A 27,917-nucleotide genomic window follows, 5' to 3' on the forward strand; every position below is an offset into this window, starting at 1 on the left:
TTTCTACTCCCTAGCGCCACCTGGTGGGATAACTCTGCATTAGCCTGCTCTTCATCGGAAAGCCTTTGACATTTTGATCTAGTTTGCCGAAGATATTACCCTTCCAAATGGTCAGCATTTCGTGGTATTAAAAGGTGAAATTCATGTAGTTATCCATCCTCATGCAAATCGTGCGTTCACCATAAACCGCTTTTTTCACTTTCGACAGAGCCACCCCAACTATAGCACATGACACCCTCAACTTTGCGCGCTTATAACTTTTTTCAGTTTTTGTTGGATTGACTTGAAATCTTCACGAGTCGATTTGTTGTTACAAGAATATTCTTAATTTTTCTCACGAAAAACATTAATCGATTATAGCGCCATCTAGATCTGAAAATGTGAAACTGATGTGTTTCTCCATATATTTGGTCAATTTTTCCCATACAAACATTGATCCATCTTCGGAACCACTTCCAGTGTACCAAATGAGCTGAAATTTTCAGGGAAGCTTATTAGCCACCCAAACTATCATATTCAGGTGCAAGGTTTTGTTTTCGAAATTTAAGGTATTTTAGGCCAGGCTAATATGCACACTTATTCTTGTTTACGACGAACGCGAGATTCGTTCGAAAGTGTTGTATTCCCGTTTACGACAGCAGAATTAAATGGGCTTACATCCGTACGAATCGCTTTCGAACAAATCTTTCATTCGTCGTAAACAAGAATAAGGGTGATGATCAAACATTGCGTGAATCGAATAGCAATCATTATCTCGGAAATTTCGCGTTGGTTTGGTCCGTTAGGATTACCGAATTACCGAATCATGCAAACAGTAGGAATGAACAATCACCACTTGTGGCTGAAGACCCAATATGATGAAGTAGAAAAGAAGACTTGAATTACTCAATACAGTGCACAATGGAGACTCCAACACACGAGTGCTTACTCATTGAACACTATCCAACGATGAGCTTCTTATAGTGGCAAAAGAGCTGTAAGCAAAGAAAGCTCCTGGTCCGGACGGTATCCCCAATGTGGCATCGCGATCCCGGCATTTCCGGACATGTCCAGGATAGTTCTACAGAAATGCCTCGACGAAGACTACTTCCCAGACTGCTAGAAGATCCAGAAGCTGGGTTTGCTGCCTAAACTAGAGAAGCCACCAGGAGATCCAGCATCTCGGACGGTAGATGCCACCTGCACAGTCATCGCGAGCGTTGAGAAACCATCGAAGCAAAGAAAGGGTAATCGCTACTGTACCGTGGTAACGCTCGACGTGAAGAACGCGTTCAACTGCGCCAGCTGGGTGGCTATCGTGCGATTGTGCAAGGTTCTGAAAAGTTACTTTTAGAATCGAGTACTGGTCTACGAGACGACTATGGGCTCCATATTCGGCCCAACGCTCTGGAATATAATATACAACGGATTGTTACCAATAGAACTGCCCAGGGGAGTTAATATATTCGGCTTTGCAGATAACGTTGTCTTGACGACAAACGGCGATACCGTTGAGGAAAAAGAGATGTTGACGGCATAGACAATAAGCGACGTGGAAACCTGGAATGCTGGTATCCAGTTGCAGCTGACTCATCACAAGACGGAGGTAGTGCTAGTCAGCAACCTAAAAAAATCCAGCGTGTGTGATCAGCGTCGGCGGACATTCGATTCCATGGATGTGTGCGCTGTAGCACCTAGGTGTGATAGTCGAAGGTCGGTTAAATTACAACAGCTATGTCGACTACGTATGCGAGAAGGCTGCGAGGATAATTGACGGTTTGGCAATGATCATACCGAACGGAAGTAAGATGCAGCAAGAGACGTCTCCTGCCGGTGTCTCTTACCCATTCCAACGGTATTACGTTCCGGTCTAGGCTGCCGCGCTGAGCTCAAAGCGGAACCAGACGAAGTTGACAAGCATGTTTCGCATAATGGCTGTTTGTGTTGTGAGCGTGTACAGAACAATATCGTCAGAGGCGGTATGCGTCACAGTCGACAATACTGTCGAAAAGATGTGCCTCGGTAAGCACCGAGTTTGAGTTATCGGGGCACCAGCGAACCAGACGCCAGGCTCCATCGTTGTCGCCGGACCGATATCGACATCCTAGGGGGTAGCTCGTGAGTCGGCTAGATCCGCCTCTCAGGAATGGATTGAGTAGAGCGCGTCGAGCAGCAGACAGTGGGTCGTTGGGACGCCAACGAACTGAAAGCTACGTTCCCCGCCGAATCACTGGACAGACCTCGACACCTACCGACTGACATATTGAGCAAGCTAGGTCCAATCGAGTATATCGGGATGAAGCAAAGAGCTAAATGGCTCACGAAAACAAGCATAGGGATCGGGATAAATCCACCGCCGATGAATTCACAGTAGGGTAGATTATAATTGGTTCGGGGCTAATTTGCACACGAAACAGACATCGGTACAGAGAGAAATTCCACCGCCGGGGAACTCAGTCGAAGCAGAATAGTTTCACCGCCGGATAATATCCGAGTAGATCACGATAAAGCTGGGAGGTAAAAGGCAAAAGAAAGCGGGTATCGGTATCGGGAGAAATTCCTCCGTCTGAGTAGGGTGAGTTCACCACCACCACTGAATTGGAACTCGCACCTGACTAAGGTTGGGAACCATTTGGTGAAATTTTTAACTTTTAGTTAAAATCTGACACTTCGAAAGTTATTTGCAAAATAACCCTACTCTGGAGCATGGTTAAAATTGACAGAGCGATAGTTAAATTGGACAGCTCGATGGTTAAAATTTTGCCCATGATGCAGAATAAAAAGGTGGAAACATTTCCTGTACCTAATTGAGGTTATCAATATTTTTCAATACAAAATTAATGGATAAAGATGGAAACGATAACGTGTTGTGTTAAGATTTGTTTGGGTTATTTCATGATGTGGATGTTTACTTTTCGTGGCTATGACTGTCATACTTAATGTAATAAGAAAAAAACTAATTTTAAAACATCGACAAACGTTCACACCTCTACCAACTTGTGGTCATCGCAGCTGTCAATTCTAAATAACTATCCATGTGTCGACTTTTGAAATGGTTCGCTCTCTCGGTTAAATTTTTCCATTCAAAAGAAAATAACTTTCGAACTGTCAAATTTTAACTAAAAGTTGAAAAAATCGCCAAATGGTTCACAGCCTAAGCTGTCAATAAAACAACAACAGTATTTTTAGCGTGTAGTAAGCTCTTCGGAAAACCGGGATCCCAAACTAGAACCTGACTCATGTCGTTTTCGATTGAGAAATTAGAAACTAACCCAGATTAGTTGCTTCAAACAAACGTTGCTTCAAACAAACGGCTTGGCTCCCTGAGAGTGCAAATGGACAAAGTAATATTTGATGGTGATTTAAAGGACCACCTGAGCATAATAAAATAATTAAAAAGAAACCCTGTTTTGGCCACAGTTCAAGACAAATTGGAGCTATGGATAGCTATGGTGCTACACTTCCTCACGGTACAATATCATTCACTTTCAGGCAGAGATATATGCAATATATCTCTGGTCACAAATCTGCAAAAAACCAAATGACAGACATGTAAAAATCACAATCTTTTCAGACAGCCAAGTAGTACTCTCGGTAATACAGTCATCGATATGCGTGTCCAAACTTGTTTGGGAGTGCATCACATCGTTACAACAACTGATGACTCGAAATAGAGAAATGGTATTCTGGGTACCTGGCCACCAAGGAATCGTTGGTCAAGAAGTTGCTGATGAATTAGACAGGTGTGGTTCGTCAAACATGATTGTTGTATCAGAATCATTTTTAAGCGTATATACCTGTGTCATCAAACTAGAACTTTCAGCTTGGTCAAGACACCAAGTAGTTCTAAACGACTTGCGTAACGCAGTGGGCTCTTGACAAGCTTAGAAATTCATCTTTCAAGATAGAATGAGAGCCAAAAAATTTATAAATCTAAAACGAAAAGACTTAAAAAGTACAGACCTACTAACAGGATATTGTTCTGTCAAGTTTCACCAGAAAAAATAGTAAAATTCAAGACGATACTTGTCGATTCTATAACTACGAGCCCTAGAGCTCGGTACAAGCAACTCGTTTCCGACGACTATTGATTCGGGTAATTTGTAATATTTTTAGCAAACAGAGGCAGCCACAAAAGATAACATGAATAGTGGTCGAAGTGGCAAATTTTACCCTAACAATAAAAAACATAAGGTATAACATTGAAATAATATATTCTTATATACATAACGTCTACAAATATTTACGAACTGGGTTCGACCTGATATTATTACTGAATCGGAAATTAAATTTACCCAAAATAAAACCACACCGAACTTAACTAGATCGCGTATATTAACGTTGTTCTAAACATATGACACATTCTTTCGTGACGTTACAACGATTTGACGAATCTTCATTCGACAGATATGTTATAACTTAATCAAATGAACGCCTTGATGTAGGTAATTTATTACAGATTTAGAAAGTAGACAAAATTTCACGAAAGATTCAATCGACATTAACTGAATATACTGGAAGAGGATTGTTTTATGACCGATAATGTAACGTGACGTTACAACGCGTGACAATTTAGAACTTTCAACGTATTTCAAAAAAAGTCAACTCATTAAAATCTGTAATAAGTTTTGATGTAGGCGTTCATTTGGTAAAGTTATAACATAGTTGTCGAATGAAGATTCGTCAAATCGTTGTAAACGTCACGAAAGAATGTGTCATATGAGGGTGGAAAGCTGTGAACTGATGATATCCCAAATCCAAAGTAACCCGACAATTTCAAAACAGCAATGGTCGTATGAGTTAATTGATTAGGTTTTCAAATGAATTATAAGTGAAATAAAATAGTTCCATCTACCTTTGCCATCCCGTTTAGTCAAACCTCAGCCCAGTAATCTCTCATGCCGATTATATACGCTTCGACCTGTCTAGAGTAATTGGAGTGGAAAACGCAGGTCACTTTTCTTGCCCTCGTGTTCCATTTGAAACTCAAAGCCAAAAACTATGTACATCATCGAGTGCCATTCCATTCTCCCTTGAACTTATTCGTTTGAACGATGTCGGAACTATTCCGAGTCTCAAGTCAAAAGAGTAAGATTTACCGACAAGAGATCAACACTTTGCGGTAGCGGCACAAACCTTACATGTGCCAACATTGAAAACGATGCAACGGACGAAGCTGTTTCTCCTTGATACACAAGATCGAAAGCCTCTCTCTTTCTCTTCGGGCTTAAAACCGCGGCGATTAAAATTTCACCTGGCACCATTGAGTCATTCCCATTTAATCGGCTAAAATCAGTCCTGTTTCAGACGGTTCGCGGGGTGGTTGATCTTTCCAGTGCACTAGAAACAGAACCCTGTACAGACTACAAGTGAATTCGATATCTATAATAAGCTTCTAACAGCAGGATAGTGCAGTGCTCTGTGATATAATAGAATAGACATCATTTAAGATTGTAAACCAATTCGAAAACCAAGCATCATAATGAAGAAACTTGTGATCGTTGTCTTACTGACCTATTTATCCTCAATGGCCCATTCTGCCAGCATTCTAGGTAAGTAAAACGATAAAAAAAAATTGGTATCCCACTTATCCCATTCGCTTTCATGGTACTGTTTATTCAGAATTTCACTTTTACGGCAGTAGTTGATTTATTGTTGTTGGTATATAAATTCAGTCTTTTGTTAACATTGTGTGTGACTAATGTATTTGCAGTAGGGAAACTCAACTTCGTGGTTAAAAGTACTCATAACTAAAACAATATTTGCTTCAAAAATACGTGCCTTGCGTTGCGAAGTACGGTGTTATTTGCAGATTGTAGAGGAACTGTACCTAAGACGGACACTTTAAGGTGAAATAGCAAAGTCGACTCATTCATGTATCGCTCCGAAATTCTACGCAAATCGGGATTTGAGATCATATTTCATCGATATAGTAACTTATACTAATAAAATTTAGAAAAAAAAATGATGTTTAAAATAGTTGTGCACAGTACATACAAAATCATCATTACAAAATTGGGATGGGAAAGACGAACCCCTGCATGAGTAAAATGGACATGGGGCATTGGTAATGATAAACATAGGACAAGGGCAGAGTAAGACGCTTCTCGACCAATAAATTTTATTCTCTTTCGGTACATCACAATGTTACGCTAATGAAAAATAACCCAAGAGTATGCAATTTCATGACATTCTGTTTTGCATTCGCGTAAGACATATGTCCATCTTTCCCTACCCTCCTGTGTCCGTCATACTTGACATAATACAAAATTTAAAAAAAAATCCTAAATTTTGAACGACTCATTTAAGTATCGGTTTTTTCACTAGTCAGTACACCATAACCAGTACAACATGTCAATAAAGAAATTTTCCCGAGATCAAGGTTTGCAGGTTTAAATCGTTATTTTCGTTAAATTGTGAATACAAAGAATTTGTAGATTTTATTGGGCTTTCCTCCAATTAAAAAAAATTTTCTTTCGAGAGGTTAAAAGATGAACTCTTTAAATTGAACCGTTTTCATATGAGATTGTAAGCAGTTTTGAACAATCATGTTTTGAGACAAACGCGTTCAAAGGTTTGAAAACACTTTCGATGCATTATTCGTGGTAGAATGTTAATATTTTGTAACAATCACATGGAATTATGGATTTTGGACATCGATGATTGATAACTCACGATTACTCTGCGATGTTTTTACAGATCAAGCCGTGAAGGCGCGCGTCTCGAACCAAGAGCGCCCCATGGCGGCCAGGACCCCGCTTTGAACAATGGCACGTAGAAACTTTTTTGATGCGCTGATCGAAAAACCTGTTTAACACAATATTGTAGATACATATACCTTTCAAAAAATGCAAAGCGAACTCAAATTTTTAAAAATTTTGAATGAGAACCTCCCCTTAACGGGTAGCATATCAGAGTTACATTGATAATTTACCTGTAAGGTACGCTGGCTTAGATAATTTGAGTTAATTAATGAAGAATTATGTAAATTGGAAAACTAAAATTCTACATTTTTGGTAATTAATCCTTTGTGCTGTCAAAAGCTTTTCCGATGTCTAGTAGTTCAACTCCATTGGAATAGCCTAGGGTTACTATATACAGAGTTAGGCGGACATAAAAGCCGGAAAACTGGCAGCTCTTATTTCAGGAAGAAAACACCGGCATCCCATGTAAATGTTCAAGCTCTAGCTTTATAATTTCATTGTCGTCGTAAGAACTTTACATGTATGAATAGAAAAACCAATTCGAAGATATCATGATATGATTTCATACTATATCTCTTGGCGTTACAGATTTTTTTGTTCTTTTCGTTTCTTTACACTCGATAACACCTGAAAGAGTAAAATAATTTTGGCAGTAATCACAATACCTTTTCCATATACATCCAAAAAGAACATATTTTGTGACGTCCTGCTCGATTGGCTCCGGCATTTGACATGTTCAAGTGGCTCCGCTCAGTGTCTTCGTCTATCACTGGCGGTTCTAGGGGGAGGCACGCGGGGCACGTGCCCCCTCTTTTCAAACAAAAAGTGTTCCAGTAGAAAAGCGTTTGCATATTTTTAGACTTTTCGAGGACTGTATGATTTGCCAAATTCTTCGCCGCACTCCACGCTTGTCAGGAAAAGCGTTCCCAACAATCGAAATTCCACTTTACAAATCATAAATCATAAGATATATTTTGCCAAGAAGGCGTGCCTCCCCTTCACCATCGGGCTGGGGCCGCCTATGATAACTGTGAATATAATAACTAGGGTAAGGTGGGGTAAATCCGACATAGTAAATGGTTTTGGCTATAAAATTCTCATTTTATATCGGATCAAGTCGTTTTATATACCAGGTTAGAATCCTGGGCAACTTTCTGTATATAGCATTTTATTCGGATCTTAGGAATATTTGGAGATACAAGCGTTTTACGAAAATGTTAATTTTCGCTGTTTTCAAAAATGGTGGGGTAAACCCGACCCCCTATGCTTTTGGTTGATTTAGTGGAGATATTACCCAAATTTTATGGTTTTTCAGTGAAAAATCAATGAATGTTGCGTTATTGAATTGTAACAATAAAGAAAATGGAGTTCAATGTCAATCTTGGAATGCTAAAATCACGAGCAGTAGCACGTAATGATATTCCTATTTGCATCGGAGCAATTGCTTGACGAATAATATAATCATAACGTTTTTGTGTCTTTCATTTGTAATTATGAACCATTTTTCATAAAAATAATATAAAATAACAATAAAAATATATTTCAATTTGATAAATAAACATTTTCTTAGCAAAAAAGCGGTCGGATTTACCCCACTATTTAGAGGTCGGATTTGCCCCACCGCGTCATTTTTCATTACGATGCAATTAAAAAAAGTTATGAAAAAGGTTGAACCAAATTCATCTACGCACTTTGTAGGACTTTAACCAAAGAATTTAAATCCACTTACATTTTTTATGCAATCACTTTAACAATCAGAAATATCCTGTAGGCAATAATGCACAAAAGTCAAATCAAAAGTTGTAAAAATACACTTTTTGTCGTTTGAGCATCTCAATGTAGATTAATAAAATGCTGTCATGCTACCATTATGATTATTTTCGATGCTCTTCACGACACCATTGATATTAGTTCGCGTAGTGCTTCTGATTTTCGGTAACAGATGGGGGTCGGGTTTACCCAACGGTCGGATTTGCCCCACCTTACCCTATAGAATAGTCACTTGAAATATTTGCCTTTATCATGTTATCATGTTTCCAAAAAGTTGGTGAGTATTTGACTGTCCAGTACGAAGTTCAAACTACTCAGAAAGAAAAAAATCTCGTTGATATCACACTGGTTAGATTTTTTCTCAAATAATTTACTAATAGAAGTGTGTAAACTAATTGGTCGATAACTAGATACTTCTGCTGGATTTTTATCTTGTTTCAAATTAGGAATAACGTTGGTATTTATCCATCTTTCAGGAAAGTATGCTAATTCAAAACATTTGTTAAATATTTTGTCCAAGTATCTCAAGGTTATTCCAAGAAGGTTTTAAGAATGTTAAATATTCCGCCATAACCTGGAGTTTCTTTAACAATTTCCTCTGGGTGGGGTGGGCATTAGAGTGGGACATGGTTATATGAAAAAAATAAAATTTGGCTCCGAGTAACTTTTTGAGTCCCATTTAGCTCCCAGAAGAACTCTACAAATTTTCAGCTCGATCGGTGAAACTATATTTTTGCGCCCGCGGTTTAAAGTTTACATGGGATTTCGTATGGGGAAATTGTCTTCTGCAAATTAATTCTTCCAAGAGTTGCGCCTTACCTCTTAAAAATAAATAGATGTCTGATTTTTATAGGAAATTTGTCCAGGAAACAAAGTCTAGAAGACTGCAAAACGTTTTGATGCTTGTGGAAAAAGTTATTAAACAAAAACCGATTTATGTTTTGAAGATTGATGAAAATTTCACTTTTCATAGCATCACTGCTTCTGACAGTCTAATTATATACAAAAAGTTTCAACTTTCTCTTCTTATGTACAAAAGAAGCCTCAATTTATCCCTCCAAACCTTGCGATGTGGCCAAATAGTGTAGATAAACGATTTAGACACATTAAGGGTGGATTAAAACAAAATTGCGTATAATTGGACAACCAACAGCAGTGGTGCTAGAAAAAATGAATATTTTATCAATCGTCAGAGCATCAATCAGTTTCTGCTTAATAACTTTTTTCTCAAGCGTCAGATCGTTTTGTGGTTTTCGAGACTTTGTTTCTTTGTTAAATTTCCTTTAAAAGTCATTTAACGATTTATTTTTAGGAAGTAATGGGCGACTCCTGGAGGAATTATTTTGTAAAAGCTAATTTTCCCATACAAAATCCCATGTAAACTTTAAACAGTGGGCGCGAAAATATAGTTTCACCGATCGAGCTAAGAATTTGCACAGTTGTTCTAGGACCCAAATGGTACCTAAAAAGTTGCTCGGAGCTGGAATCTAATTTTTGTCCCACCCTAGTGGGCATTAGACATGCAACAATTTTGACCTTTTTTTTCGGAACATTGTTAAATCAAACGGTAATTGGCTTCACATACCATTTGTAAAATTTGAGATTTTTCTGAAAACTATTTCACTCAAGAGTTTTCAAGTTTGTATGTGAAAATATATAAAAAATTGGCAATAGAATCAATAAATTCAGTACAAAATGCCAGTATCATCTTGTGCATCCCAAAATCTGCAGATATATAGTTTAAGGTGCAAGGATCAACATTGCCGAAGACTGCAAATTGATCCGATTTTGCAGTAAAAAGATATTTTCATATAAAGTTATGTGTTGCCTCTGTTTCTCGCACATGCTTAGAATAGGAAATTTCAAAAAAAATTGGTTGGTCTTGAAAGTTAAAATAACTTTTTAGGGGAACCTCCAATCAATATGCGATCTTCAAACTTGTTCGTTATAAATAACCGCTTAGGACCGTAAGTTTTGAGGCATGGAGAGTTACTGTGAAATTTTGGATTGGAATTTAAGTTTTTATTTCCGAGTTTTAATATATATTAGCATAGAAATTTGAAATTTCTTGTCGGTGAACTAGAGCTGTCGGAAAATTTCCAGAATTGTTTACGATATGGCTTGATTTGTTCAACCTCATTTGCTAAATTTTCATTTCTTATGAGTATGACTCTAATGGCATATCCGTTTTAGACTTTACACTACACCGGTATAGTCGATGCTACATTCATCCAACCTTTGGTGTACACGGAAAAAATCCATTTACGAAAACCGTGACCAAGTTCCTGAAATTATGAATAATAAACCTCGTATTCAAGAAACTATTTGTATTCTCTAAAAACCAGTTCGCCCCGAATATATAGGGTAGACTTGATCCCCGGGGAGACTTGATCCCATCATTGTAACTCAAAAGCGGATCAGAATACATTAATCGAATATACTAGAAAGTTGCGTAGCTTTATCTAAACATAAGTTTCTTTAACACAAAAAAAATAAATTGGACATGTGTTACCGAATTTTTACCGATTCAAAGAAAAAAATCTTAGAAGAACTGAAGAAGATTTATTTTCTAAATTTTCAAACTTTTATAGAATTGATAAAGTCACCCACTACATACTATACTTTTGCATACAGAATTACAGGAGAATGTCATTTATATGAATACGTTATGATTGAGCTGATTTTTTTGTTCAACTATACTTACACTAAAGTTTGCTGAAATAAATGCTATGGGTTCACTTGATCCCTTCAAATTCGTAAAGATTTGATCCCCTTCGCCATGCTTCATACACACCACTGAAAATAACCAAATTCACAACAGAACAATTGAAGTCATTGTTGCCATAAAATAACAAAAAAATACTGTCAAAAATTAACGCTTCATCGTACAGAAACTTAACTGTAATTGTTTACTACAGTATACATAGCAACCATGCATCCCACATTTGACGTTCCTCAACCATAATAACGACAGCTTTCAAATAATTGCACAGAGATTTGGGGAATACGTAAAAAAACCTTGTGAGAGATGCGAAATAGGTAGTAATAAAAATAGTAATATGTAACCACAACAATTTTATCAATACCACAATACATTTATAACATTGAATGAGGTTAGGTACCTATTTTTGTCCTATTAGGGAGGGTACCACATTATTTCATTATTAATTTTATTATTTCAGCTTCTTTGCTTTGTCATTAGGAGCCATTTTTTATTTTGATTATAGAGGTTTTAGCCTAAAGGTCATTCGCCTCTTATTAAGAGCCAATATAATAACAAAATTGTCTTGAGAATGGTGAATGGTCTGTTTGAGCGCAGTAAAAACTCTAATCGAGTACCCCAATTATCGCAACACCATTTGAGCCAATGCGTTGAGCAAAGATGGCAGACGCTGCTCTAACCAAAGGCTTCAGATGGGTAGGATAATAATAGAAAAGGGTAAAAATAGGCTTATTACCCTACATGCTCTTTTAAACACGTTTTCAAAAAAATAATCAAGTGTCCCCAAATTAGGGATCGAGTCTCCACCAATCAAAGAATTTTCCAGTTTTTTGTTGTTTTCCAAAAATGCTCATAGCTCATGTCCAGTATAATATTTCCATGTAATTTTTTTATGATTATCAGTCAACCCTAGAAACAATATAAAACTACAAAAAATACATAGTTTTTGTATCATTCCTCGGGGTAGGATTGAAAAATAAAAAAGGGGATCAAGTCTCCTCAGTCTCCCCTACGAGGCGTTACATTAGAATGTTTGGTTGGGTTACTGTTGTTGTTCCCTGAACATGTTAAGTTTTCGTTGTGATTCTTGTTCATGATTTGGAAATACACAGTCGACAGTCAAACGTTGTTCATGATTTCAAGAGCTTATGCGCGATTCTTGTAAATTCTCATGACGTTAGCGGGATTAAAGTTCATGATTTCAAGATCGTAGTTACGATGTTCGTAATTTCTATTCACGTTATCGTGATATTTTAGTCATAAGTAGAGTGATTCATGTTCATGATTTTAGGAACTATGTCACGATTTTGCATATTTTTGTCAGGAGTTGTGTGATTTGTGTTCATGATTTCAGGATCTCAGTCGCAATTTTTGTAACTACTGTTCATGTTATCTGATATTTTAGTCATTCACAACTTTATGAACATTATTCATAAAACCAAAGGTTGACTCATTATTTTTTAAATGGATATAGGAACATTAGTTCACAAAATCAAAATTTAGTTCAATCCCGCTAACGTCATGCGGTCAAGGTTTTGGATGTCTCTCAGTTCATGAAAATTACAGCGGTAAATCTGTTGATCTTAGAATAGGCAATATCCACTAGACAGCCACAAATGTGACATTTTTCGGAACACAGCTCCATCGAACGGTTACTGGCTCCATAAGTCTTATGTAAAATATGATCTTTTTCAGTTGCTTCCGATTTAGTCACAAGAAATTTTAAGTATGTGTGTGAAAATATAGGAACAATTGGTAATGGAAACAATAAATTCGATAAAAAAAATCCATTCTAATCTTAGGCATTCCAAAATTCTCAGATATATAGTTTATGGTGCACAGATCAACATTGCCCAAGACTGCAAATTGATTAGATTTTGGAATAAAAAGATATTCTAATATAAAGTTATGTGTTGTTGTGTAATTGTGTTGCTAAGATATTCTTAACCCTAGAACGTTGCACTAGGGTACAAATGTACCCCACGCCATCTTCGGAGTCGTGTGAAGCAGAGAATTCGGCATTTACCGACCTGGGACCCTAACTATAATTCAATTTAGAGTTCATAGTAAGAGCAGGAAAAGGCGGTAAAGTTTGCTTCTGGCCTTCGTGGAAACAGGAGTCAGTGCTCAAGTCAATTTATGTACTATTGATTCAATAAATTCCGTAGTTTCAACTACACAGTTGTTTTTGCAATTAAAAAACTAATAAAATGATATATTACACATTTCTTTTGTATGCATTTTTACCTGCGAAAATTGCGTTCAAGCAGTACAACGTTCTAAGGTAGAAAAAGTAAGTGGTTAAAAATACTCTTGTTGAGGGTCAAATGTCTGGTCACCTCCAATCAATATATAACCTTCAACAAAACTGTTTGTAATAAAAAAAAAGTTATGCGAACTTAAGTTTCGAGATATTCTGAAATACTATGATTTTTATCGAATTTGCAGATGCAGAATTAGTACATAAATTTGACCCAAGAACACTTTAATTTAGGGTAACCAGACGTTCTGGTTTCCCAGGACATGTCCTGATTTTTAATAGACTGTCCTGGTGTCCCGGGACTTCGAGGGAAATGCTTGATTTGTTCTGGTTTTTCTTTTCCAGAGAAAAAATAATTCCTCGCTTGATCCATTCTAATCGCACCGTAAACAAATCGACCCGGCTCTGGACGTGGACCAAAATCTGGGCATTATGGTGGCATGATGTTGATGAATCGTCACCGCTCCCTCTCCTCGATCGAACCAAATCTCTCTCGTTATCTATTTTAAGGTCCAGCGGACTGCGCTCTGGCTCTGCTTATAGCTGGCATTGGGGGTTGATAGGTCAATTGGAGGCTGTGGCAGTGATCACGATACTATCGGGGAATATGTGATGGCATTATCACAGTCCCTCGATGACGGAGTGGTTAACGCACTCAACTAGAGACTGGGAGATCGCAGATTCGATTTCTGCTTGAGGACATATCTTTTCTCAGTGTTTCCAATCAAAAGGTGAATTTTCACCGTTTCTTCATTCTCACCGTTTCGGTCATTTTGACTCACGTCAAAACAAGGAATATATCTCGCGTGTTTTTTGAGAAAATTCCGCACAAACCGTAACTTTCCAAGAATGAATGTTTACATTTTATGAAAGAGAAAAGTTTTTTCTTTCGTCCGTTGCTGTGATTTATAATCGGCGATTAATGGTTTGTCCAAAATTTCCTCTCAAAGTGAATTTTGACAGTATGCTTATTGGCCTTTCCCAAAAAACACGAGATACATTCAATGATGTACTTTTAGTGCTGAGGACAGTCCTTCGCGGATGATCTCAAGATATTTCGTCTCATTCGCGAACATATCAAGCAGTTGATATTATTGCTTTGGGAACATATCAAGCAATTTTGAGTAAAATTCAATAAGAAAAATCCAGCACAATAACTAGATTACGAGAAATATATTTTAGGTCATTTACTAGTTACTATGAACAGTTTTGGATTTATCAAAAAAAGAACTTTCTGCTTTGTTATAACGTAACTCGATAAAAAGTAACGAAAAAAAAATCAGTTACTTTATATCGAGGGATTATTGTATTTTGGAGCGGTCCGAATACACTTTTCTACGGTTCATGTACGTACACGTCACATGGCACCAATACTACATCAAGAGCTGGTGGAAAATAATAAACAAAGACGGCAAAAGCAAATGGGATTGTTTTCAACCAGGAAGCTGCAGAAGTGTTCGTGGGACCGGGCGACAAGAACTCAATTGTAAAAAATGCATACTGGAAAGAAATGCCATTTTCAAGTTTTTGTCAATGTATAAAACATCCATTGACAGTTTTCTTATTCAAGAACAGTAATTTTGGAGCAGACTCGTGCATTAAAACCTATTTTAATCCACCTAGCGGTGCAATTGTGCCTTTCTCAATCATGAACACGAGAATTTTTAGTTGCTTATATTTATTGAAAGCTTTCAAATGTATACATTACAATTTTATTATACATGACTTGACAACTATACACAAGAAAAGAAATCATTATTCGAGTTCTAAAATTTTGCAAAAGAAAAACCAGCCACGGTAATATTGAATTCGAAAAAGGTGCGAAATCGGCAAAGTTCCAAAAAGTCGATTTTTCGAGTTAACATAAAATCTCGACGTTTCATGCATTTTAAAGATGTTTGGCATCAAAAATACGAATTCGATTTCTGAAATTTCAAGGGACGCTTTAGTCTATATTACCAGAACCATATAAGCGATCCGTACAAAATTTTATAGACATCTGTGTGGATATTATAGCTATCATTAGGGACTAAGTTTGTGAAAATCAGCCCAACCATTTCCGGGAAACTGATGTGAGTTCGTTAATTTTGAAAGATGGCGATTTTTCCCGGGCACTTCAGGAATCGTCTATGGTGGTCAATGTAGTCAACGAAAGTTTGGTTGGCCGTCGGACTGTAATTTCTTCCCCATAGTCAAAAGCTGGACAAATAGTGCGCATCCAACCAATGCATGCGAAAAAGATCATGAAATTTTATTCCCCAGTACAATGTATACTGCCCAAAAATACGTATTCGTAATTTATTTTATGAAATTTCCTACATAGGACACTCTTGATTATATGAAATATGAATAAAAATATAGGTCAGCGGGTCAGTAGGCTTTATTTTGCTTACACGGAGCATAGAGATGGCAGCAAATTGCATGGCACCTTTCTCTGTTATTTTGACACACTCGTGGGTAATCGATGCGTGCGCGACGCGACACTTTTTAACTTTTTCATCCTGCTATATTTTTAAATCATAAAATCGTGCAAACAAAATCGAAACATCTTTACCGCAAGAAAGATTTGAACAGATAAAATGGCGAATCGACCCGTTGTCCTTCTGGATTGTTTACATATTTTTGCTTTCCATCGTTAGCAAACAGTGTGATCTTATACACCAATTTATACCACATTGCACTTGAACAGGTAAGACAGTCTGCTGTACGCGAGCCGTAATATTTTTCTTCTCACTTTTCTTTCTTCGCTGTTGCTGGTACTCACAACGTTCAGATTCGGTCGCTCAAGTTCACTCAACTGGAAAAGACGATCATTTTGATTTGTGACCGAAGCTTTAGGTGCAATTTGAAGAAAAAATGACAGTCATGATATAGTGCAACTCTGTATATATATATATATATATATATATATATATATATATATATATATATATATATATATATATATATATATATATATATATATATATATATATATATATATATATATATATATATATATATATATATATATATATATATATATATATATATATATATATATATATATATATATATATATATATATATAATTTGCTTGTAATTATTTTGCAAGCGGATTTTTCCCTGCAAAATAACATCAACATCGAGAGGAAAAAAGAAGACCGTCTTCGCATGTCCCGTCCCAGGCTAAAACCATATTCTGTGTGTTCATCCATTGACATGCATAAACTGGAAATATACACATAGAACTTTATTTATGCATCGATAGTGTACTTTACTATCTGCCTGTCGTTTCTTCTGCTATAAATTTTATGGATCGGACATAGTCGGTCTATCCACTCATTGAATGTTTACTAGAAGTATAGGCTAGAAAATGCATAAAAATCACAGCAGAATGAAAGAGACTGACTTTTTAAGAAAATAAGAAAAGAACAAAGCAATGATAAGAAAACGATTTTGTCGAAAATTCTTCCAATCTCATACCAAATGTTAGCATTAATTTCTGGGGTGACTTTTACCATATTATTTGTCCTTGATATTACTGTATACAAAATTAATCATCTGAATGAAATTGACATACCTTCTAACTAAACATCAAAGTCCCAAGAGTAACACTAAAAGTAATATAAAATTATTATAATGCGTGAAAATGCATAAATATTAATGCATTTCAAAGATTAAAAACGAAGAATATTAAAAATGCATATAAAGCTTTTTAATATTTTTCGTTTTATCCGTGTAGAGCGAACTGACATTTGCTGCGCTCTTTGTTTACTTGGCTGATCAGCTGTCAGTCTCTGCAGATGTCCTTTACACGCAGAAATTTATTTATGCATCGATAGCACACTTTTCCATCTGCCTGTCGTTTCTTCTGCTATAAATTTTATGGATCGGACATATTCGGTCTATCCACTCATTGAATGCTTACTAGAAGTATATGTATGAAAATGCATAAAAATCACAGCAGAAGAAAAGAGACGAGAATAGAAAGTATGCTAAATATGCATATTTTTTGTTTCTCAGTGTAGAAAAAAACCAGTGAACTGTTTAACCACACTACTTTTACAGTAAACGGCGCATGTTACGGCGGGTAGCCTAGAAAAAAGTTTCAATTCAACGCTTTTTTGTGAAAAGTGCAATACTTACAAATGTAAACATAGGGCTTTTTTCATACATGCGAATGAGGGCTTTGAAACGCAACAAATTAACCAAAAATTTTGGATTCTACGATATTGCTTTCTTAAACTTTCGCCCTCCACGCTCCATGCAAACAAACGGCGATACTTTTTTGCTAGCAGTTTAGAGGTAAAACTGTTTTTTTTTCGTATTTTTTAGGATTATCAAGCTGATACCAGCTGTAAATAGTAACAATGAACGCTATTGAAAACACCCGGACGAAATCAGTGGTGTAAAACGGTAGTTATTGTAAAAAAACGTAAGAGCGATACTTCAATGCTGATAGGTGGGACTGAAAAAGTAAACAATCGCCAAGGGGGCGATACTATCATTTTGCCAATTTCAATAGCAAAAACAAATTTTAATTTAATAATTTCAAATACTTTATGATGTTTTGGGTTTGTTGAATTTTATTGAATGGTGTCACTGCTAGTATCGCCCTTTTCAAGAAAAAGCGTTGAATTGTCTACCGGTCGCCAGCTTCTAGTTCAACCTGTCTAGCCGCCCTTTCGTTTACTGGGAATTAGTAACGGTAAACAAAGAGCTGCTCAACAAATGTCAACGCTTTTTCTTGAAAAGGGCGATACTAGCAGTGACACCATTCACAGAAAATCAACAGTGAATATTTAAAGGCTTGGTTTTATTTCCTATTTAAGAACTATTGTGTTTTTTACATCCTAGATCGCATGATTCAGTGATCGAAACCCAAAACTGCATAAAGTATTTGAAATTATTAAATTAAAATTTGTTTTTGCTATTTAAATCGACAAAATGATAGTATCGCCCCTTTGGCGATTGTTTACTTTTTCGGTCCCACCTATCAGCATTGAAGTATCGCCCTTACGTTTTTTTACAATAACTACCGTTTTACACCACCGATTTCGTACGGGTTTTTTCAAGAGCGATCATTGTTACTATTTACAGCTGGTATCAGCTTGATTATCCAAAAAAATCGAAAAAAACAGTTTCGCCTCTAAACTGCTAGCAAAATAAGTATCGCCCTGCTTGTTTGCATGGAGCGTGGAGGGCGAAACTTTAAATAAACAAACAAAAATACAGTTTCGCCCGATGTATTTTTTGCTGTAGTTTAAGAAAGCAATATCGTAGAATCAAAATTTTTAGGTTAATTTGTTGCGTTTCAAAGCCCTCATTCGCATGTATGAAAAAAGCCTTATGTTTACATTTGTAAGTATCGCCCTTTTCACAAAAAAGCGTTGATGTCATTCCAATCGAGCTGCGGTACGGAAAGTAACGCTACACACTTAAATTTCATTACCTACCAGTAGATAATTTTAATCTGCTGTCCTTATTTCGCTGCCGGCAAACAAGGAGAGGGAATTATTATTTTGCTCAAAATGATGAAGAGTTGGGCATATCTTATTATTTTTGTGCAAAATTATACTCCCTCTCTTTCGTTTTTGGTTGGAAGAAGAAGGAAGCACATATTTTATATTACCAACTGATAGGTAGTCCGTGTCTCCACACGCAAACAAAAAACTATCTAAAATTGAGTTCTTTTGACTCAATATCGGGGTATCGTGGAGGAAGGTAAAATTAGGTAAACCGTGTCGAAGGTAGTTTACATTAGACCACGGCAAAAATCCCAATCATTGATAGGTTTTTTATACTCAAATTTAAGTTGAATTTATCCAATTTTGAGTATACCCCAAACAACTCAAAAGTACCTTCCTCCACGGAAGACCTCGACTGAGTAAATCTCTCGTTTTGTTTTTGACAACTAAATAAGTGCGAAAGCGACGCACAACTCAAAAGTAATTTAAAGAATTTATTCTGTACACGCCACCGAAAAACTACCTAAAATTAAGTACTTTTGACTCAATCTCGTGGTATCGTGCAGGAAGGTAAAATTAAGTAAACCGTGTTGAAGGTACACGCCACCGAAAAACTACCTAAAATTCAGTACTTTTGACTCAATCTCGTGGTATCGTGCAGGAAGGTAAAATTAGGTAAACCGTGTTGAAGGTAGTTTCCATTTAACTACGGCAAAAATAATAACTCAACCTTGAGTTTAATTTACTTAAATTTAAGTTGAATTTACTTAATTTTGAGTATACCCCAAACAACTTAAAAGTATCTTACTGCACGGAAGACCTCGGCTGAGTCGAATTTCTTGTTTTGTTTTTGACAACACTAATAAGTGCGAAAGCGACGCACAGCTCAAAAGTACCTAAATTTAAGTTAAAAGAACTTATTCTGTAGGTTATTTTACGGTTGCGTGTAGTCTCCATTTAACTACGGCAAAAATTATACCTCAACCTTGAGTTTAATTTACTTAAATTTAAGTTGAATTTACCTAATTTTGAGTATACCTCAAACAACTCCAAAGTACCTTACTGTACGAAAGACCTCAACTGAGTCGAATCTCTCGTTTTGTTTTTGACAACACTAATAAGGGCGAAAGCGACGCACAACCCAAAAGTACCTAAATTTAAGTTAAAAGAACTTATTTTGTAGTTTTTTATGGTTGCGTGTAGGTTATTTTATTTTTCCGTGCAATGCTAGGTAGTGCAAGTACTCCGTGTATATATAACACAGTGTGTTTTGCTTCATAACTATTGACTGTCATTCGATACGACGCGATACGTCATTCATTTTTCAGTTTCATTTTGAGCTGGTGTGGCGTTGTAAAGAAGAAAGAAAAAAAATATTTTGCGAGTGCTTGGAAGTGAAAATTTTCCTCGAAATGTCGGACAGCAGCGGGTCGGACAATGATAGTGTGGTTTCCAATCGGTCGCGGAAAAGTGGAGCCTCAAATCGAAGCCGTTCAATATCACGTTCGGTATCCCGATCAGTTTCGAAGTCGCGTTCCCGTTCTCGTTCAGCATCCCGATCGCGCTCGCGTTCGCCTTCCGGATCCCGATCTGGTTCAGACGTGGACACACGGGTGAAGAAAAAACGTAAAATGTCTGCTGGTTCGGACGAGGAAGAGGCAGAAGATGAGGAAGAACCCGAGGGAGAGGATTTGGATTCGGAGGAATACGAGGATGATGACGAGGAAGATCGCCGAGGTGGAAGAAAGAAGAAAAAGAAGGAACGTTTTGGAGGATTTATTATCGACGAAGCCGAGGTTGACGACGAGGTCGATGAAGATGAGGAATGGGAGGAAGGAGCGCAGGAAATCGGAATCGTTGGCAATGAGGTCGAAGAATTCGGCCAGACGGCACGGGAAATTGAAAACAGACGTCGTGGCACTAATTTGTGGGATAATCAGAAGGAGGACGAAATCGAGGAGTATTTGAGGAAAAAATATGCAGATGAATCGATTGCGCGAAGACATTTCGGTGATGGGGGTGAAGAAATGTCGGATGAAATTACACAGCAAACGCTGCTACCAGGAATAAAAGATCCAAATTTATGGATGGTTAAATGCCGAATCGGAGAGGAAAAGGCAACGGTTTTGCTGCTAATGCGGAAGTTTTTAACATACTCTAACACAGATGAACCGCTACAAATTAAAACCGTTGTTGCGCCGGAGGGAGTCAAAGGATACGTGTATATTGAGGCTTACAAACAGACTCACGTCAAGGCAGCGATTACAAATGTAGGAAATCTTAGAATGGGTATATGGAAGCAGGAGATGGTTCCCATAAAGGAAATGACCGACATTTTGAAAGTTGTGAAAGAACAAACTGGATTAAAGCCAAAACAGTGGGTTCGTTTGAAGAGAGGCATCTACAAAGATGATATCGCACAGGTTGATTACGTAGATTTGGCTCAAAATCAGGTTCACTTGAAATTGTTACCCCGTATCGATTATACTCGACTGAGAGGGGCCTTGCGAACTACTTCAGCAGATAACGACAGAAGTAAAAAGAAACGACGTCCAGCTGCAAAACCCTTTGATCCAGAAGGAATTCGTGCTATCGGTGGGGAAGTCACGTCCGATGGTGATTTTTTGATTTTTGAAGGCAACAGATATTCTCGAAAGGGATTTCTTTACAAAAATTTCACTATGTCTGCTATACTGGCCGAAGGTGTTAAACCATCGTTAGCAGAGCTAGAACGATTCGAAGAGCAGCCTGAAGAGATTAACATTGAGCTGGCTGTCCCAACTAAGGAAGACCCTTTGACATCGCATTCATTTTCAATGGGAGATAACGTAGAAGTTTGTGTGGGTGATTTGGAGAACCTACAAGCCAAGATTATAGCCATCGATGGGGCACTGATAACTGTCATGCCCAAACACGAAGATCTCAAGGATCCACTTATTTTCAAAGCGGCTGAACTGCGGAAGTATTTCAAGACTGGTGATCATGCGAAGGTTCTGGCTGGTCGCTATGAGGGTGAAACGGGGTTAATTGTCCGAGTTGAACCTAATCGTGTCGTGCTGGTTTCTGATTTGACTATGCACGAACTAGAAGTATTGCCCAGAGATCTGCAGCTATGCAGCGATATGGCAACAGGTGTTGATTCCCTGGGCCAATATCAGTGGGGAGACTTGGTACAGCTTGATGCCCAAACGGTGGGAGTGATTGTGCGGTTAGAACGCGAGAATTTCCATGTTCTTGGAATGCACGGGAAGGTGATGGAATGTAAACCTGCGGCTTTGCAGAAGCGAAGAGAAAATCGGAACACAATTGCTTTAGATTCGGACCAAAATGCTATCCGTCGAAGGGACATTGTAAAGGTTATGGAGGGACCACATGCTGGACGAGATGGGGAAATCAAACACTTGTATAGAAATCTAGCTTTCTTACACTCTCGTATGTATACCGAGAATGGAGGTATCTTTGTGTGCAAAACTAGACATCTTCAGCTGGCCGGTGGAAATAAGTCACAAGGGAACGCTTCAATGCCGATGGGCCAATTTGGCTTCATGTCCCCACGCATACATTCTCCGATGCATCCTTCAGGGGGCCGTGGTCGTGGAGGAAGAATGGGAGGTGGCCGTGGTGGAGCCAATCGTGTCAGTCGCGACCGAGAAATTCTTGGTAAAACTATTAAGATCACCGGGGGACCTTACAAGGGGGCCGTTGGAATCGTCAAGGATGCTACGGAAAGTACAGCTCGTGTTGAGTTGCATTCATCCTGTCAAACGATTTCCGTCGACAGGAACCATATTGCCGTTGTTGGAACTACCCCAAAGGAAGGGTCTGTTTCGAGCTATATTCGTACTCCAAGTCGTACGCCTGGCAGCAGTTATGGAGCTCAAACTCCTGTCTACGCTGGTTCGAAGACACCTCTTCACGGATCGCAAACTCCTTCGTACGATATTGGCAATCGTACGCCTTATGGTTCGATGACACCTTCGCACGATGGCAGTATGACTCCACGACATGGAGCATGGGACCCAGCAGTTACCAATACACCAGCTCGTTCAAACGATTTCGACTTTAACATGGAAGAACCATCTCCAAGTCCGGGGTACAATCCAAGTACACCTGGCTATCAGATCAACACTCCCTTCGCTCCTCACACACCGGGTAATATGTTCAACACGGAAAGCTACAGTCCTTATCAGCCAAGTCCCAGTCCTAGCCCTTCACCGTTCCAGGCTAACTATATGGGAACACCATCACCAAGCGGTTACTCGCCGGCCACACCAGGTGCTCCGCAGTCACCATATAATCCGCAGACACCGGGAGCCAGTCTGGATTCACAGTATGGCGAATGGTGTACAACGGATATCGAAGTTGAAATCCGTAATCACGATGATTCAGATCTAGCCGGACAAATCGGATTCATTCGAACCGTTAACAGTGGTGTCTGCTCGGTATTTTTACCGGAGGAAGATCGTGTTGTGACGGTATTGAGCAACAATCTGGAACCGGTGGTACCGAATGCTGGCGATCGATTCAAAGTCATCTTCGGCGAGGAACGTGAAACGATTGGAGAATTCTTATCGCTGTCCAGCAACAAGGAAGCGATCGTTTCGATAAACGGAAAGAGAAAATTATTCCCCCTGAACCATCTCTGCAAAGTGAAGGTCGACTAGATTGGGGCAGCTGTATCCTATCTCGCTCTGTTAATATATTAGTCATATTCATAAGATTAAGATCTACATATTACATGATGCAAACATTTCAAATGAACAACACCCAACAACAACTGATAACGTACCAACACATATATTCACTAAATAAAAGGTAAAGCTTGTATGATTTAAACACGATTTGATTTTTCTTTCCTTTTAGAACTGCACTCTTATAATAGAATATACAGTGAAGACCAGATTATTTTGTATACTCCCGATTCTATCAGCTTTTTGACGCCTTATATAAAAATTGAAAATTGGTAGTTTGATGGGCTCTGACAGACGAACCAGGTGGAATTCGAGTAAATCCTTTCTTGAGCATATTTTTCTTATTTTAGAGATCCAAAATATGCAAAAATAAAAATTTTAAACTCTTAAAGTTTTGCTCTGTTGGACCCCCTTAAGGAAAATTTAAATTAATTAATCAGAAAGGGTATGAGAATATATCTAGGAACTAAAGAAGAATATTTTAAGAAGTTCGGTTGATTAAAAAAAAGAAAAATATGTACCGATTTTGTCAATATCAATAAAATTCGTCAAGGGTCTGATAAAAACGGGTCTACACTATAGTATGCGCAATGCATGGTTTGGTTGTTTTGATGCATTCGTCGTGTTACTCATTTTTTTCAATTATTATTTTAAAGTTCTTTTTTACCGAAACCCAACATATTTTCATTGATACGAATGCACCATCCAAAGATGTGAAGTGTCATAAATGAGCGACCGAAAATAAAAGTCGCAAGCACAGCACATATTTCGTATAACCCGTTTCAAATATATTAGAATATAAAAATATAAATCCTTCAGTATACGAATCGCTTAAGAAATGTTCACCTGTAAAACTCGGCAAGGATGTACCACCAGTAAAAATTTGGGTGAAAATAAATAAGTACACTGGAGCATCCGTATATAGTGATATTCAAAATTTAAAGTTGGCTAATAAAAACTACTGTATGTATTTTTTCAGGTTTTTATGCTGAATGTTTTTTGTCCGACTCTTACAAAGGAAAGCCCCAGTCCGATTTTTATGCTTGAAATTTTTATTCGGTTTTTATATTCTAATATATTTGAAACGGGTTTTACGAAGCATGTTCTGTCCTTGTTACTTTTATTTCCGGTCGCTCAATTGGCTTAAGAAAAAAAGTGAAAAAATCACGGTTTCGACTTTTTCACAAAAATTACTACAACTGCGAATTTCCAACTGATTTGACAAAAAATCAAATGATTCTAAAAGTTGAATGAATGGTCTAGAAACAGTATAACATGTTATTTTTTTGAAAAAGTTCTATTATTTAGAAGAAATTTAGTTGAAAAATCGGGTTTTGGAAAATACGACGAAATGTGGTGAAAATTGAAACAAAAAAATTATTTCTGACCATTTATAACACACAACGCTACTGTTACAACGCTACTGTTACAACAGTTACTGTGCGCAAATTATACTTGCAAGCCATTATTACGAAAACCTATAAAAAATAGAAAATGAATACATAAAAATCGGCGCAAAAGAGAACGAAATTATTTTTCTACTCCACAATTACATTCAATTAATTGAATAAATGATTAAAACGATTACATAATACTAATTGTTACTTACGTAGTAAAACAACCGGTATTTAAACTGGTATTGTCACGAATCACATTTCCACTGACAACAAGAGAAGCTAATGGCAACGATACACTGTACCCAACGCCAAATTTGACTCCTGTTTCCACGAAGGCCAAAAGTAAACTGGCTCTACCACCTTTTCCTACTCTTACTATAAACTCTAAATTGAATTATGGTTAGAGCCCCAGGTCGGAATGAATGCCTAATTCTCATTTTCACAGGGCTCCAAAGATGGCGTGGGGGTACATTTGTACGCCAGTGCAACGTTCTAGGGTTAAGCAATCACGTGAGCTGGAATGCACAACTTCCATTCCACACTCTGGCGACGACGAGGACATCGAAGAAGTAATTTTAAGGTACATTTCCATCCGCGGTTTCATGGTTTTTCACATAATTTATCCAATTCCTCATTTTCTTGCTCGAATGACATCAATTCGATTATTTGTGTTATTGATTTTTCAATATTCTTCAGCATTCATACTCTTCAAATAAAAGTTGAACCGCTGATTTTCTAAGCGTGTACATTGTTTTATTTAACCCCGAATATAGTGACCTATCGCACCCCCAGATTTTAAAAATATCGAAAAAGGTACCTTCGCCTTATTTGATTTAGCTTGAAAAATATTTGGACAGGCGTAAAATTACCTGAACGTTACCAGATGTATAACCTTTCCAACGAGTGTTTGTTTGTCAAAATAAGTGCAAAAACACCATTGCTCGAGCTCGCCAAAAAGCGGACCTACTTAAACCCACACTACTCTACTTTAACGATTGGGAATAATTCTAATAATTACATACTATATAGAACTGGTTTTGCGTATTTTCAGTCAAACTCAGTCTAGGGGCCTTGTTGAATTCAGTGGCTGGGACCAAGAATTAATCGACTGAGTCCCAGCTGCTATTCCGTAAGATAAGACACACTATATTACTTCTAAAAGTTGCATAACCATTTTAAATATATTTCTGTTCGAAATTTTACTAGTATAAGTTATTATATTGATGGAATATAATTAATGCATCAATGAATCGGTCGAATTTGCTGTTTAACCTGAAGGTGTCCGTCTTAGAAACAGTTTCCGTATACCGTGCCCTCCCCCCTAATGCGACTTGTATTCCTGATCATTTTTAGATGTACTGAATGTTCTATTAATCTGACTCCATATTTTTCTTCCAGACTATCTCTCACTCACAACCGACCTGGAAGCAAAGGATGAAGAAATCGGCCCAAGTAATTGTCTTTGCAATGGACCATCCTGTATTTGTTGCATAGATTTCAACATGACGTACATTGATCTCGGTGGACCTGGTATGGATACCCTACTAAAGATCCCATAAACTCAAACTAAACTGCCAAATGTTTCCTTTCAACAGGCTGTGTTCGACTAAAGTATCTCTCGGTTGAAGAGGGAATCGCGTTAAACGTCTCCTTCGGCGATAGCGTATTGCACAGTCAACGTGTTAAAGGACCCGATCCTGCACCTACATGCCTGAATATGTTCGCTCGACTTGCGCAAATGTGTGCCCGGTTCAGCGAATTGCTTCCGACCGATGACGGCTTGCGAGGCTGTTTGCAGCTAGAGCCGATGTTATTGGGTGAGGTTCAAATCGAATTACCTCTGGGTTGCTTTAGGATGGGACCCAAGGGTGTGGAGCTTATAAAATCTTCCGAAGATGAAATCAAAGAGCAGCAGCCAAATGAAAGGTAACTTTCATCTTCTATTGGTTTTTTAAAAGGAATTAAAAATATTTTTAAACGAACAGCGTCACCGAGACTCCAGCATCGTCAGCCGGCGAAAAGAAAGTAGAGGATGATCCGAAACCAGTGGACCCTCCAGCGTTAAACATTACATCGCCATTGTCGATTCTGGACAATTTGTCCACTGCTGACATATTGGCTGCAGTGAGTGAATCGACAGACGAAGGAATCGCGATGCTGTCCAGCTGGTTCGGTCTAGATGTGAACAAAACGCAAAAACCCGAGCAACATGACAATGTGACCGAGAAGGGTTCCGAGAAAACCGAAGAAAGTGAAGACTCCAAGGTCGAATGAAACCTGTGAAGGAATATTACGTATAAGGTCATTTAGTGTCGAATGATAGCGCTTGTTCGATACGATTTGACCAAACTTATGATTTAGGTAGTATGTTTAGCTTTTAGGAGGATGCCATTTGATGCATTCACAAGTAGATTCTCTGCTAGTGATACCGATACTTACATATGGTACGTAATTCATTTGATATAGAATATTTATAACAGCCAAAATCAGATTTATTTAGAATGACACTTCCAAACTGAATGTTTACCTGTTTGTTTAATTACCATCCGTATTTTATGAGTTTTATATGCGATTTTATTGCCGCTCTACGCATCATTGTCCCATGTGTATGGGGAATCCCATAGCACATTGGACAGTTATGCGCAAGGATGCAAAATGCCTACCTTTTCTGCGGCTGGAATTTTTTTGTCTACATTCTCATTTCTCTTTCGACGCTGCTGTCGTTCGCTATTGCATGACGCCCAGCGCTGTACGGCAGTTTGTAAGCAAAGGCAGTAACATGGCAAAAATACTGCCCCCAGTACAACCACCAGACGCGAACGGTACAGTTTCTCTTTCCTTATTTTACACTTTTTAATATTTTTAATCTATTCAATATTTTTAATCACAAACGACGACAATGAATGCGGTTCGTTTACGCCACGACCGGCATTAACGCTTTCGT

At 37.8% G+C, this 27,917-nt stretch overlaps 2 protein-coding genes across 2 annotated transcripts; both read left to right on the top strand.

Moving 5' to 3' along the window:
* Positions 1 to 5,374: 5,374 nt before the first annotated feature.
* Positions 5,375 to 27,459, top strand: LOC131682445 (uncharacterized). Its single transcript, XM_058963913.1, has 4 exons — positions 5,375 to 5,531; positions 26,372 to 26,503; positions 26,569 to 26,899; positions 26,959 to 27,459. The coding sequence occupies exons 1-4, from the start codon at positions 5,462 to 5,464 to the stop codon at positions 27,245 to 27,247; spliced, it is 822 nt and encodes a 273-aa protein (XP_058819896.1). The 5' UTR covers positions 5,375 to 5,461; the 3' UTR covers positions 27,248 to 27,459.
* LOC131682444 (transcription elongation factor SPT5) lies at positions 20,219 to 23,700 on the top strand. Its single transcript, XM_058963912.1, has one exon. The coding sequence runs from the start codon at positions 20,298 to 20,300 to the stop codon at positions 23,547 to 23,549; it is 3,252 nt and encodes a 1,083-aa protein (XP_058819895.1). The 5' UTR covers positions 20,219 to 20,297; the 3' UTR covers positions 23,550 to 23,700.
* Positions 27,460 to 27,917: the final 458 nt, after the last annotated feature.

Source organism: Topomyia yanbarensis, chromosome 2 (genome assembly GCF_030247195.1).
Source record: "Topomyia yanbarensis strain Yona2022 chromosome 2, ASM3024719v1, whole genome shotgun sequence".
Lineage (NCBI taxonomy): Eukaryota > Metazoa > Arthropoda > Insecta > Diptera > Culicidae > Topomyia > Topomyia yanbarensis.